The sequence below is a fragment of the Monopterus albus genome, unplaced genomic scaffold (assembly GCF_001952655.1).
Source record: "Monopterus albus unplaced genomic scaffold, M_albus_1.0 scaffold5.1, whole genome shotgun sequence".
NCBI classification, from domain to species: Eukaryota; Metazoa; Chordata; class Actinopteri; order Synbranchiformes; family Synbranchidae; genus Monopterus; species Monopterus albus.
The window spans coordinates 3,963,098-3,978,837 of record NW_018127885.1 but is presented as its reverse complement, the minus strand read 5'-3'; the positions used below and the strand labels follow the sequence as shown (position 1 = coordinate 3,978,837).

The 15,740-nt window shown below is 40.8% G+C and overlaps 1 protein-coding gene across 2 annotated transcripts in view; it reads right to left on the bottom strand.

The window, feature by feature from the left end:
* Positions 1–420: 420 nt before the first annotated feature.
* Positions 421–15,740, bottom strand: part of roraa (RAR-related orphan receptor A, paralog a) — a 167,657-nt gene continuing 152,337 nt past the window's right edge. For both annotated transcript variants that reach the window (XM_020612748.1, XM_020612757.1), the window contains 9 exons: positions 14,768–14,853; positions 13,192–13,333; positions 10,849–11,244; positions 10,099–10,220; positions 9,863–9,995; positions 8,776–8,883; positions 7,726–7,836; positions 7,410–7,522; positions 421–6,998 (listed from right to left, as the gene is read on the bottom strand). In XM_020612748.1, coding sequence (XP_020468404.1) covers positions 6,834–6,998; positions 7,410–7,522; positions 7,726–7,836; positions 8,776–8,883; positions 9,863–9,995; positions 10,099–10,220; positions 10,849–11,244; positions 13,192–13,333; positions 14,768–14,853 — 1,376 coding nt within the window. In that variant the 3' untranslated portion in view covers positions 421–6,833. The remainder of the gene's footprint in view (positions 6,999–7,409; positions 7,523–7,725; positions 7,837–8,775; positions 8,884–9,862; positions 9,996–10,098; positions 10,221–10,848; positions 11,245–13,191; positions 13,334–14,767; positions 14,854–15,740) is intronic.

Genomic DNA, 15,740 nt, shown 5'->3' with positions numbered 1-15,740 from the left:
TTTTATAAACCATTTTTAAATAGTTAAAAATTGTCATACATTTGTTCAGATTTTATGGTCAGATGAACATATTTAGATGCTTGTTTTAAAAAGATTATTATTCCATAATTTGTTCACAAAATGAAAGATTTCTAGCAGAGTGAGGTGACCTCTCATTATCACACAAATTAGGATCATTAGCCCTGATAAAATTATTGAGAATCAAAAATATTGTATTTAATCAATTTTATTAAAAGGAGTGCATGTGCGAGAGTGAAAGAGAGAGAGGGAGATGGCAGAGACAGTTAATCAATCAGGAAATAAAAACCCATTACAAGCGATAAATTTTATTATGGGATAACAGCACATAAAGCACATCTAAAATCGATGTGTCCAATGCACTTTTAATAAAGGTAATATTAAAGGTACAGTTTCTAAGTACAATATAACAACATTCATATTAGAATGAAAAGTATTTAAAAGACAACATTAAATTTCTTATTTTTCTTTACAGCTGTATTTACAAAATGAATCAAAATACTTATTTTCAGATTTAAGAATCAGACAACAAGGAGCAAAACTACATTTGTGAATAGACTACCAGCTAAAGAGAGTTCAAAAGAGCTGGATAAAAAGGTAAATGATCATTTGTCCCCATTTTAACATCAGTAGCAAATGTGTGACTTAGAAATTTGTGACAACCACACACTAGTTTCGGCTTGCCCATAATTTGTACTGCTTTTGCGTGGAAAAGAAATCCACCTTTGCTCTGCCCACCCTTCATGTTAGTTCACCCTAATCAACTGAGCACACAATGAACACAGACCATAAAAGAAATCCTATTGTGTTGAATGCCTCTTTTTCAGACACACATATACTTGATATACAATGCATTCGTAAATCTTCTGTTCTTAGTGGAATTAAAAAAAAAAAAAAACTAAGAGAACATGAAGAAATGTGGATTACCTATTACTTTTGCCAAACTGAGAAAAAATATGCAGATGAATTTTTCTGTAATATTATCTGCAAGAATTTATTTGATAATTCAAGATCAACACAGAACAAAGTTCCCAGTTTGTCAAACAAGGTGCGGGGTGACGTACTGTACAGTCTAAACAGGCTGCTTACACATCGAAACCCTTTAACATAGTGCATTAATCCACGTGAAAATGATCAACAACACATAAAGAATCTGAAACATCTGAAGTATGTGAGAGTGAGAATTCATCCTCATGTACAAAATACATTGTCACTTCAGTACATCTGGAAAACCACAAAAAAAAGACAATCAAAAGCATGTATGCATCTTGTTACACCGAGAGGCACTCAGTGTGATACGCTGTGTATTATTGCGAGCATATTCTTACTGATATTTGCTACAGAGTGAAGAGAAAAGGTCAATTTTGTCCTCAAATGGAAATCCTTCCATGTACATTTGTAACACGTTATACATTTATGCCACTGGTCTGAAGAAACCGCTGTTTCGGGATGGTCTAAAATGGGGAATAACAAAAGCATACTGAGGCTCTGTTAAATGAAATTCAAGCACCACATCCCTGCATCAGGTGAAGAACTATGCAGACACAAGAGAGGTAAATATTTAGTATCTTAAAACCTGACAAACTATAGCCTCAGTGAGTGGTTTTTACAATCAGAAAAACAACAAAACACAATACTGCTGTTTCAGTTTGAATATTATCATGTTTCCACAAATCAGAAAAACAACCTTAAATAGCTTGTTAATTAGCAGATACTAGGTTTGCTATAAGTCAGAAGGAAATAAGTGCCTTATCCCAAGACTAGCACACTGATACAGGTACTGGCTGGGTAATTTTACCACTATCATTTTAATTATCATTATTATTATTTATTGCATCCTAATATCAATAATACGTTAATATGCAATGAAATGAATGGACTAATAGGGTGGCCAGGCTTAGGAATCAGTACTTTTGTTCACAAAATTAACTTACCTAGCACCACACATCAGGGCAACACAAAATAAAGGTCAGCACACCCTATCTCTATCAAACTAATCCTAAAGGAGGGAAGCAAACTAGAAACAGAGTTATCGTACAATATGGTGTAATTGATAAACACATAAATATTTCCACTGGGTAGGCCTTAGTAGCAGTATTTTCCTCTTACCTATACAGACAGAAGTTACAAAGCTACCTTTATACATGTGATCAATAATAACATTAAATATGGTGAATAAACTGCAGAGAATGAGGGAGAGAGAACAAGTGAGAAAATAAGATATACAGGTACAGCATACAGGTCAAGTTCCTAGTTCTCCACCTGGGAACAGAACTGGTCAAATATACAGATGACACATCCACAAAATCAACAAGAAATAAAACCAAAAAACATGATAAATAAGAGGTGTATTTACATGCAGATGTTCAATGACTATTATGCACAAAAGAATCAAAAAAATAATACACAGACATATATTATTGCTTGACATTCGATTATGGCTAAAAGTTGCTTTTTCATTTTTTAAACTATATTCTTAAACATATTTTTAATCATAAATCCTTATAAGCTGTGCTTTGGAAAATGAGTTCTGTTAAAATGTGATGACTGACTCATAATTCTGGGTAACACGCCGATACTCCAGTACAACTTTAAGCGTGACATAACGCTGATCCTCACAATTTATGGTCAAGAAGACTCGTTTTCAGAATTTACAGTCCAGAATTCATTTCAGCTTAGGCTGCGGCTGTCCGAGGCCGATAGCGAAGGATGTTTTCCCTGCGAAACTGGTCAGAGTTACCTCACAGCATTCGGCAGACCCATGAATTGTTGAAGGCATTATGTCATGCTTTTGAAACTTACACCTATTATGGATGGATCAAGCTCAGCATTTCCAAAACCTTTTTGTAAAAAAAAAAGTCCAAAGCAAAGTCAAGACCTCCTCTTCCACATTGCCCTGTTCCTCTGTAATTATTAAAGCCTTGTCTGGGGTTTATCACATTCACACACTGTGAGACCAAACATATACATACACGCACACACACACACACGCACTATTGCTTTTTACAAACAGACAACAGAGCAGAGACAGAAGGACCAGCACATGTTACTGTATACTATACACTGATTGAATAGCACACTTAGCGTCGATCCCTTACTTAAACTGGGATATCTCAAGTGAAAATATACAGAAGGACATCACTTTACAGGCTTGTGTGAAGGTGCAGTTTATAGTTGGACACAAGTATTCATGTGTTTGATGGCCATTTTTTTGCTATTGTGCCAATATCGCAAACCACACCAGTACATAAGAGGATGAAAAACGAGTCATGGGGCTAAAATACTTTTTGTTCTGGACTGAGAGTGTAGACTGTATGAATAAAGTCAAATCAAAAAGATGACTGCACTGTGGAGACCCGTAATTGCAACACAAGGCATATTGCTTGTTTTATAATTGCTTGTTTTATATTGTCAAAAATATTTCAAGCCACTCAAATATTTAGACTAGAATAATAATAATAAAAAAAGAACACATTTTATTTATTTATGACAAAGAACCTTAACTGATCAAATTCAACAAAATACTAAGTTGTTTTATTTGGCCATTAAATAAGATTCAGCTTAAGATAACCGAAGGTTTTTAAGAAACAAAACAAGGTTTTTTTCCCAAAAAAAAAAAAACAGAAAATCAGCCAGATCTGTATCTCTTCATTATTTTCTGCTGTACTGCATCTTTAGTGTGCTATGCCAAAATATTCAGCCTCCTCTTATCCACTGAGTGCTATCATGCTATCAAGAGATTTTAAAGACCTCATATATTCACAAAAGAGCTAATCAAATGCTGTACAACTGTCCAGAGGAAAGCGAGTGGCTTTTTCGGTCTACCTGTTACCTCCCTGAGCGGTCACACCTCATCCTCTTTGCTGCTCTCGCCAGGCCACTGGGCCTCTCAACCTGGATTGTCTAGCAGTGTTCCAGACTGTTTCTTTTGCTGGGAGACTGAGGTTTGTTAGTCATAGAGGGCTTGTGCATATCCAAATAGCATTGGATCATAACAGAGATTATTACTTAGGTACAGCATTTCTACCACAACCCAAACACAACAGATTGAGTATTGCATACAAATATTTGGTTTTTTCTAACAAAGAGGGTGATCATTTTTAAAGACCCTGATGACACCATTTGAAACCAAAACTGATTGTTTGGGTGACAGGAATATGCTGTGTGCTGATAAAACTGTGGATTGTAAACGTGATGGGGTTTGCTATTTTTACAAATGACATGGTTTTTTGTTGTTGCTGTTACTATAGAGTGCAGTGGGCTTTGAGTGGCTGAAGACCCCTTAAGGTATCAGTATTGTAAAATTCCGAACAACTCAGTGATGAATATTCAAATGTTAATCTCTACCATTTCTCATGGAACATCCCTGAACATAATCATAAACTAAAAGCGATGAGTACAAACAAATGTCCTCCTAAACAAAAAACGCAAAAGAAATTCTTCCCTGAGGGGTGACAGCACAAAGCATTAACGCCTTGTGCAAATTGCACGGCAGAGGAATGATAGTGTGCAAACAGAAAACAAAAGACAAACAACTGGATGCTATGTTATGGTTGGTGACAGATGTGTTAACATGCTTTGTTGGATTTCTAAAGGGATATGATGTTTTCTTTTCCTTTCTTTCTCTTTTTTTGCTCTATTTTAAAGATATTTCTAGAAATTGCTACTGAGATTGCTGGAATGTCTTAGGAATCCATTCTACATTACAGGTGAGTAGACTGGAAAGCGGAAGCAACGACTACCGTTTGGCACATCCAGGGTTTTTTCTACCACTTTACTACCACACTGACAAGAAAGACACATTCAACAAAACAGAAGCACAACGACATAGCATTCTGAAAATAGCACTTGTCCTACCATTTTTTTGTTTTGTTTTGTTTTCTCCCCTAATCACACAAACAACAGCTAGTCTAATTATTGCGGGAATACAGTTAAGTGCTACCTGACATCTTTTTCTCTCCCTCATTCTCTTTCATGAGTTTAATAATCAAACATGTTACAAAAATAGAAGCTTTACTACCAGACAAGGCTTTGACTATTCACTTTCCATTCATTGTTTTTATTGTGTCCTGCTGTGGCACTACCGGGCTGAGACTGTGGCGAGAAGGCAGTTGCACAGAGACAACTAAAAACAATTTGAGAGAGGCTCATACATGTGCTTTTAGCTGAGCTCTTGTATCATGGTCAGTAGGCTGTCATGTTGCTTGCTGTATCTTTACCTTCCACTAGGTGGAACAATCGGATTACAGTCAATATGTGATGTTTCCAGTTCAACCAGAGGCTATTCAATGTTGTTTTCTTGTGGCTTTTTCGACAAAATACATGAGGTTTTTCACAGTAAAAATAGCAAATATTTAGGAACTAATATTAAAAAATATTAAAGTAAGTGTACTTCAGATATTTCAACCTACATCTCTGTTCTGTTGTATTTTAAAAAGGTTCAAACAAGTGTTAAGCATTCCAGGTATTATCAATACAAGGGTTGTTGGTTGTTTTTGTATGTGTGCAAACTCGCTAAAATATTTTTGACAGGTGTCACGCAGGCAGCGTCTCTAACCTGCCTTCTCAACCATGCCTCTTTGTTCGCCGACAAGCAGCCACGCCAGCCATCCTAACAGACAGCCCTTACACTTCCTGACTTCCAGTATCATCTGCAGCTCCCAGGACTAGCCTCTGAGACCATGGTTCAACTTGAATTTCTTGTGCACATGCAACACATCACTAGGTAAATATACAAGTCTTAAATTAAAGAACGGTGTAAATAAAAGTGCCTTATCAATTCAACAATTAAGAATGGTCTAACTACTAATATCATACATGTTATTTAAAATAGATTCTATAAACATTACTTTTTTCTGTATAGTAAGTACTTATGACCATATACCCTGTAGTACATTATAAAACAGGTGGAATGGACCCTTTTCATTGTGTTGGTGCTCTGTGCTTCTCCAGGGCACCTATCCAGAGAAGGATTAATAAGAGGTGGCCTTACATGATTTCACTATGCAACAATGGTGGATGGATGGAGTCTTTGACAGCTAAAATCATCATGTTTTCATTAGAATTACCAGAATTCTAAGGTTCTTTTTTTCTCTTTCTTTTAAACGATTGTCCGGAGAGAGGTGTCGATTGCATCAGTATGCCGATGGACCCTCCCTCTGAGTCGGTGTGAGTTTTCATTCGAACCACTGTGCTCGAAAGACCGAACACAAGAGAAAAATGGCAGAACTTGACCAAAGTGTGCGCATTTTTCAGCTGTTTATTTCAGCTTGAGGATTAAGTGTATGAAAGGAATAGGGATAGCACAATTTAAAATTTTGAAAATGAAAATAATGAACTGTTTTTTGAAAAATAATACTGATGTGGATTTTAGCTTCTAATTGAATTGAAGTCCTCGGATATTTCAACAACAAAAAGCTCATTAATTGTTTATATGAGCCAGATGTACAAATAAATGATATTAATAGTGATGCAATACATACTGGTGAAAATTACTGAACAGGCAAAATGAGTTTTTTGAGCTCCATGTAAGAAATGTGCACAAAAAGGTCAAATTCAACCAGACAGAAATTATTCATCGCTATCGCTTCTTCATGTCCCATGGGGAGTCAGGTCCCACAAGTCTTCCAAATGAAACAAAATTCAATAAAGTAAACCTTGAGAATCAACTCTCTAAGCCCTCCCCTCCATTGTAAAAGAAGAAGTTGAACATTGTGCCACCTGTCCACTCTGGTTTGTGCAGGGCACCAATAAAGTGTCTCAGAATCCTCCTCCACATTCCCCTACGGTGGGCACACTGGCACCTGGCTGGGCTGCTACCCGTCAATGGGCATGGACTGCTCAAAGTCTGATCCGAACAGCTCCTTGTATAAGGGGGGGAAGTGGGCACGTACAATGTCTGGGTATATTGCTTTGAAAGCTGTAAGCTTCTCTGTATGCCTACTGCACAGCGCTCGCAGTGTTGACACTTTGCATATCAACTGTGGAGAGAGAGGAGACAGGCTGTTTAGATTCACAGGGAGGCAAGGACATGGAGCAATGGTAGTGAAAAACATTCTTCCCTACAGTGTATTCCCTCTCACACAGGGGCAAACAGACTTGTAAATATTGAGACAAGTGCTCAGGCACTAGAAAAAAACTTGACTTCATATTATGGAGCTGATACAATTGTTAAATTGCTATTTCTCTACTGATAAAAAGGTATTTCATGTAATATTATGAATGCTTCCCCTGAAATCTGTTAGTTTAATCTTTTGCACTAAAAATGGTTGGTAGCCTGTGGATAAAGATCCTAAGCAGTGTGAGATTACACTGCTACGAGGGCAGAGCATGCTTAGGAAACAGCCTCTTTCTGGAATAATAGATGGTGTGTGCACTGCACTGCACTGTACCTTTGTAAGTATACCATCCTCTCTGTGGTTCTTCTGCAGGACGTGCTGAAGGGCCAGTTGGATCTTCTGCTGAAGTTTCTCCACCTTCACCTTCTCCTGGAGCCAGGACCGGTCTGCAAGATAAATTATCATAACTTTTTGTTACTACACAATCACATGTAGGCCACTTAACAGCCAACTTGACTGATGTGAAAGAAAATGATTAGGTGCCACTATTAATTGATAGAGGAAAAACAGGAGGGCAACAACGTTCCTTGTTGTGGTGAATGTGTGTCTACCTTTGTTGTTTTTTCTTTGCACTGTGAGTGACACCTACCAGCAGACATCAACACAAAGGCAGAGAACAGGGCGATCTCATCCTCAGACAGGTGCATAGAACACAAGTTTTTTCCAAACTCGAAGACGGAGCTGATCAAGTCGTCACAGCCTGCCACAGCAAAGGACACAGAGACAGGGCTTCAGATGAGCAAGACCAAAGAACAGCATTCAGTCTTGATCTTTATTGGGAGAGAGGCACACAGGGAGGGGAGAGGAAGGAGAAGGAACCAAAAAAAAAAAAGACGACGGCATGCTGACAGCACATGGGTGCGTCGTAAGCAGAACAGGCAATGCTTTTACTGAGTTTTGCCTCCCAGACGAGTCAATTTTGGCAGATAGGTGGTGCAAGCCAAAATGAGGTCACTATTGAGACTTTTAGTTAAGTCAATTATCGGGGATAGAGAGCGAGACAGGAGGATGCCACCGTGGCTCTGGAAGCCCACCACTCTGCCTCCCCCGCTGCGGACCCCTCTACAGGACATACAGGACGCTGAGACAAATACAAATTCTCACTCATATATACACAAAGAGATAGTTACAGGGATTGGTAAACTCATACTAAAAACAGAATTGAGCATTTTTACTGCTGCTATGGGACACATTTACTTTTTTGTCAAAACATGGGAAATGCAAGAAAATCCATGGTGGAGACTCCTACTAATGTCATGGCAGTCAAACACGAATGTTATTTGCTTTTGCCTGAGATGTTTTATGTCAGACTGTCAATGATGGTTCTGATAGCTCTCTCCCTAAGGACATCCCATCTGGTTTTATTTATTCCAGTTACATGAGCCATATGCAGCAGAGGCTCACGAACGTCTCTGTTCTACCATAAATAACCATTGCAGAGACAGCAATGCCAGGTGAGGCAGGGATGAGTGCTCAGTGTTTGCTTCCAGCATCGTGCAGAACAGAACAGCAGACTCTAATTTTGGCTATTACACCAAAAAAAAAAAAGGAGTAAGACACAGTAAAAAAAAAAATACACACACAGCAGCATCACACAAACACACACATATGCTCACAAAAATACACCCTCTCCACTTACCTAATGACTTGAACACATCAGGTCCGGCATATTTTCCATCAAAATAGACTGTGTTGTTTTGTGAGTCAAAGGCACGGCACATTCTGACAAACACAACTTCCAAAGAGCCTGTGAAGACAGACAGGAACAAGATGCTGAATCTGAGCTTTGCTTCTTTTTTCCCTAACAGCTACACATCAGCGACGGATGCAAAACACATGGTTGTGCTTTGTGCTATTCTTCTACAATATGAGTAACAAAGCCACTTTGAAATAAAGAAGCCCGGCATGAAAGAAGGAGAAAAAAAATCACCTCTGCAGATGATGATATCATAGACACATGGCTATTCTTCCATAATGACATGCCAGCTAAAAATTGTACTTCATTCAGTAGTGGTAGTGCTTATTCATTTAACTTTTATTTAACAAGACAGGCAGGGAATTTATTCTGTCATGGAATTTCTACCAGTCTGTGGGGGTGAATAAGAGGATCAAGAAACTGCAACAGAAGCCATTACTTCCTGTGAGCAAGATGCTACTGTTTTAAAATGCCATGTCTGACAAGGGGTCTCAGGCTTTATTCCATTATTCATATTGACTGTCCTAATGTAAATAATACCCAGGATAAGACCCAGGAGGGATGTTTGTTGCATGTGCACTATGTGTGTTTAAGCATCTGTGATTATGCATAAGTATATCTGACAGTGTGCACAGAGCCATAGATCTGTTTCTGTAAGTTTGTCTTCATGAGAGCAGTTTGAATAGGCAGGGATCATCAGTGTCTGGGTAAAGAGAGGGAAATGGCAGCCATCATCAACCATGGGCCGGGCCGACGCAGCCAGCCGAGCACCCACCAGAGACGCAGAGCTCCAGAGCCAGGTGAACCCACAGAAAGGCACAAGGAGAGAGAGAGAGAGACAGAGAGAGAGAGAGAGACAGGAAACAGGCAGGATGGGGTCTCCTCTCTGTGACAGTGTGTGTGTTGTGTGTGTGAAGAAGAGGGCTTTGTGCAGTCAGGTCAGCTACACTCTTGTGACAAATCCAAAGGGGGGTGGTGGGGGTGGTGAGTGAGTTTGACGGCAGCAGGCCATGTTGGCAGGCTGTCATACCTGCTTTCAGCAGCACTATCTGATCGTTCTGACACAGCTCCATGAAGCCATCGATGCGCTTGGCGAACTCCACCACATACTGAATGGCCTCTGTTATTTTGATAGCACACAGCTGCCACATGACTTCCCGGGGCTAATAACAGAAAGGACAGAGAATGGGTTATCTGCTTTAAAACTATGTATTTGATTACTGTAACGGCTGTGGAGGCCAGCACAGGCCTGGTGGTCGTCGATACCTTGCTCTGGTAGGTCTCCACCTCTTCCTGCAGGAAGGCCTGCCAGGTCATCTGCTGCAGCTCCTCCCTCAGGTACTGACATGTCTCCATGTGCGACTTGGAGATGTTTTGGGCCAAGTGCTCTGAAATGCAACCACCATCACAAACCCAGAAGATCACAGTCGAGATCTGAATGTTACTCACAGGACTATGTGAAAGTGAAGACCTCACTGATGAAATATGCCACAGGGAAAGAAGGCTTATTTACTGAGCTTTCAAGAAGGAGGAGAGGCAGATACACGTGGGCTTTTTTGACTGGGAAAAGGCTTGTTGACATTTCCTTTTACTGCCTGTAGGAAGCTCATAGCTTAAGGCTGAAGCAAAGTCAATCTAGTTATGACACAGCTGCATGAAGAGGAGGAGGGGCACCATGTTAGTCACTGAAACAAAGGTCACATTTTCTCAGAGAGAAATACAGACTATAAGAATTTAAATGGTTTTGAAAACACATCTGTTAAAAGAAGTTCCTAGGCACAGGGGAGCCTAAAAAAATGATTTCCCCAGACGCCTGCCCTGCTGGATCCTGATTGGCCCTAATTAATGGAAACTAATTACAAAAAAGAGGCTCTTTTAATGAGTGTTGAAGATGAGTCTCCAACCTCCTGCTATTTTAAGGAACCTTTGTGTCATTTGCCCCATGGTTGACTTGTTCTCTCCCCCCTCTTCCATTTCGCTGTCTCTCCTCAAGCCCCCCCACCCCCAGCTCCTTACCTAGTTCAGCCATGGACACAGTGGGGGAGGTTTCTCCGTTGGTGAAAGAGCAGTAAGGGAAGAAGCCAGAGCCGGGGGCAAAGTCGCAGATGGGCTCTGGCTTGATGCCGTTGATGTCCAGGCCTGACTGATCAGGAGATGGCTGGATGTCCAGGTAGAAGCTGCTGACCGCCGAGTCTGGTTTGGTGCCATCAGGGGTGTGACCATCCATGTAGCCGCTGAGGTCGTCATGGAGCTCTGTGAGGCCATTGGCTGACAGGCCGTAGCTAGGTGTGAGTGGCTCTGCCTCTCCAGGCTGCTGTTGGTGGTCGCGCTGCTGCTGCTGCAGCCGGTGCTTCTGGACCTCAGCGTACAGGCTGTCTCGCTGCTTCTTCGACATACGGCCAAACTTCACCGCTGTGATTAGCAGGACAGAATGTGTGAGACTATAGTGAAGCACCATAAACAATCAAACTTAACAGACGTTGCTGTATGTTGTCTGTCCATGTGTGGAATCCAGGGGCTTCTCTTCATAAATCATTTTATTTAAATTTGTATTCAAAATAAAATGACAGAGGTAGTTAAAAAGTGGATGTACAGCAGATAATATAAAATTACACACTCATCTCATGCAGCCTCCAAATTGAGTCATTTTGTCTCTTCTATTGTGAGTCTAAACATATATTCTCCAGTATGTAAAATAATCTCACCAGTGGGATTACAGGATGTGTGTATAGATTATTTCATCTGTTTCTAGTATAAAAAGACTTATTTCAATGTAGTAAATTACAGTAGCAGTCTCATTTACTTGTTTCAAGATGCTGACACACATTTTTGGAAAATGCCTGAAATTGTGGAGTCTCTGAGAAGGATCTCATCCCATTTACTAAATTCTTATTCCTTTGAAGAAATCATAAATCTTGGCACCTGAGTCTGAAACAAAAATAGTTATTTAGACAAAGGAAAGGGACTGAACTGGGGATTTTGAGGGATATTAAATCCCTACTGGCTACAAACTGTCTAACACATTTAACTGTCAATATATTCCCTCCTATGACAGTAACACTCCACTAATCTATGTTGAGGTTGTATGTTAATAACAAACTAAAAGATGTCTGCTATTAGCATCATACTCTGCTAGTCTGATGTACAATATTTACCAGATAACATATGATAAAAAAATCCACATTTCAGAAGGGATCAGTAATGACAGAGATTATTACAAAAGTGAGCAGCTTCATAAATCTAGATGCAGCAGTGGGAACAGCTTACCAGTCACTGACACTTACAATAAGACAGACCTAAGTTGCTGCCTCATGTTTCAAGGTTTCCAGACTTGGCTGGACTTCTAGGGACCTGGCACTATGTCAGCTGGTCACAGTGAGTTTGTATGTGTATGTGCATGTGTTTGTCTATGCACAGTGGAAAGCGAGTGGCGAGATGCAGAGGCGAGAGTGGGCAGATGGGCTCTGGTGTGTTGAGTGAAGGCAAGAGTCACCTTCGTCTGTCCTGTGTGTGAGTGTGTGTGTGTGTGTGCATGCATGTGCGGATGAGTGTGGCTATGCAAAGGCCCTCATAAGTGCTAATGTACTTCTGTGCTCATTCACATTCATGAATATATACTTATGGGTGTTACTGAATTAAAGTAAAGTAAAGATGTGCCAGTCTCTGTGCATGTATGTTCAGGTTTCCACTTGTCTGTGTGTATTCCTGTGCATGCTTTATGAAAAAAATAAAAATAAAAAAAATAAAAATCTGGCCCAGTCTGGACCAGCTCAGTCTGGTCTGGAGTCCTCCAGCGCTCATCCCCACCTGTGTGCTCCCCTCACTGTATCTCAGCTGCAGCAGCACGAATAACATCCTCTAGAACCTCCTATTTCATCAACCCTTGTTGAGAAATTAGGTTGCAGACAAAGCATTCACCTCCAGACAGAACAGTGTCTTAACCCGTGTTCAAGTTTTTTTTAGATCTGATGTGTCTCTGAGAAAAATGAGAGTATTATTCTGTGTTTAAGTTTTCTTTGTGTCTCCATCGGGATATCAATGTACAATTACTGGCTAATGACAACCAGCTATGAGTTAAGCTGCTGCAATAGATTTATGGTGTTGTTTTTTTTTTTTAGACTCTTTCAGGCAATATACCTCAGGCTAGTAAAGATTTTTGTAAAGAGCAAAATTTTTGTCCCCACATCAATAAAAAAGTTGTTTCCTCATGTAGAACAATACTGAATACTGTTGTTTACAGCCAACGGTGTCCTCTTGTGATAAGCAGTCTTGCCCACACAAGGGCTTGATCCTCTCCCCTCCTCCCAGCTTTCCATGCCATCCTGGTACATCTGCTCACCTCTTCCATAAAGCACTTACCATCTCGTGACATGCCCACTGCCAGGCATTTCTGCAGCCGGCAGTGCTGGCAGCGGTTGCGGCTGGTGCGGTCAATCAGGCAGTTCTTCTGACGTGGACAGGAATAGGCCGCATTGCTCTGCTGACTCCTCCTGAAGAAACCCTGCACAGAAAAGGGGCGTGGAAACACCATGGATGAAACACAGTGAATGTTCTGAGACTAGGGGATCAGTCCATGTCTTCATAGTGTTTTTGTGAAGACAAAATGCTTTTCTGATTGTTCTTGATTTTTTTGTGTTCATAATGGTGATATTTTATTTTACTGCTGTCAAACTGATTGGGTAATAATACTACTGTGGTGGTATTTTCCTGGCTGTAACCTCTGGCATTTAAAGACTGCTGTATTTCAACAGTATGCACAGAAAGAGGGTGGTGTGTTTTGGGAGGAATGATAACAGTGGCTGTTATTTTCCTTCAGTGGGGTTATTAGTGTTGATTAACGCAGCAGTGGCATGTGCAGTGCTAAAGGATTGTGAATGCACACCGACTGGATTCCTTATCCTCGGACTTAATGAATTGATTCCAGCACATCATTAACATGCCCCACTCTACTGCTCCATACACATATGTCTTAATTTGCTGCTCATTGGCTGTTTAATTACAAGAAAACAGCTGACAGCTGCCAAGTTGCTTTATAATGGAAGCCATTATGGAAACAGGCTATAACTGCCAGTGACAAGCAGCACTCTTTAATAATGCTATGATTTATGGTCCAAAGTTTTGTACTCGCACATATCATTAAAGGCCTCTCTGCCTGGACTAATTAGCAATCATTAAAGATAGATTTCAGCAGTTTATTCTTTAGTGTTTTGTTCCTTCCAGCTCCTGTGTGAGAGAGAGGAGTTCTGGGAAGAATAGCTGAAAGGAACCTCTCTCTCTCTCTCTCTCTCTCTCTCTCTCTGGCTTCCTCTCCTTTACACACACATACACACACACACACACACACAAGAGCAAACAGCAAAGGTGCAGGCTGGCTGAGGAATGCTAATGATGTGCCTGGTGACAAGCACGGGGACAAGAATACACTCTAAGCACAAAATTCCCCTCACTGTGAATGGCTGGTGCATTTGAAACAGTACAAAAGGCGGCTTCAATGGAACCAACACACTGTAGCAAACAGCCAACAATCTGCTATAATTCAAAGCACTCTCTTTTGATCATTTTATTTCAAGAGCAGGCTGCAGCAGAAGCAAAAAAAATAAATAAAAAAAGTTAAAAAACATGTCCCTGGGAGGAAAAGGCAGAGTAAGGCAGATGAATGACTTTGTCCTACTAATTGTGGTTTTCTGTGATGCCCGAGTGTTGTGCTTGACCACTTTATGATCATGCTCTCTGTGTTTACACTTTACAGTCCCCTCTCCAAATCTTCATAAAACCTCAGCAACATTTTCTAACATTTTTCCAAGCAAGGAACTTTCTTTACTACCTCGGTACTTCCTGCCTTCCCCCTCGCCGCTCTCCTGTCCTTCACACATACACACACATGCACACACACTACTCCCCGTGACACAAACAGGTTCAGGCTCTTGATGCTTACCTTACAGCCCTCACATGTTATCACGCCGTAATGGATGCCTGATGATTTGTCTCCACAGATCTTGCAGGGAATTATTTCGATTTGAGCTGCAGTGAAGAAAAGAAAAAAAGAATCACATTTTGCTGTCACAAGCCACTGTACAACTCCCTCACTATGGATCCATGTTGGTACATGAAAGGGCACTGTGCTTCTAAAAACATCTCATCCTCACTTCCACAGAGCATTAGCTGAATATTTACAAAGTTGTGTATGTGTGTACTGTATGTGTGTGTGTGTGAAGTGAAGGAGGCCATTTTAAGTCCTTACAGGCAGCCAATGTAAACATGGTGTCAATCTGCATCCTAAGCACAGTTTATATAAGGAAAAGCCCAGCAACCCACAAACCCTAATATGCCACGGCGGTAATGATACTAGCCTTGTGCAATGACAAAGGCTCATTTAGCCACATGACGAGATGCATTCCCGGTTGGAAAACCTGACTTCATGCAGCCTCTTAAACTTTAAAACCATAAAAAAAAAATTAAAGTAAATCCACTGTGACCACAAAGAATCGTAATGTGCCCACAGTGCTGGATGGAGTGGTGGAGCGTTCACTGTGAAGTTGTGCTACTGACAAGCCTGTGATTCAGCCGCCACAGAGGACAAAAGCACCGAGAGGACAGACCTCATCCGTCTTTGGCCTTCTCTTCAGGATCAGACCACAGGGCAACACAACAGAACAGACAGACACACACACAGACATCAGAGGCACAAAACTCCCAGCTTGTCCCACTGCTCTAAGCTTTATCACTTCAGCCACTGATGCTATATCCCGCTCCACCTCCACCTCCCCGTCTGTCTCCCTCCCTTCATTCTTTCTCCCTTCAGAGATCTTTATCTCACAGCCCTCCTCCACATGTCCAACATCTCAGTCCCACCATGCCAAGAGTGCACTGCAGCGGCAGACGAACTCTGCTATCTGATCTAAATCGCA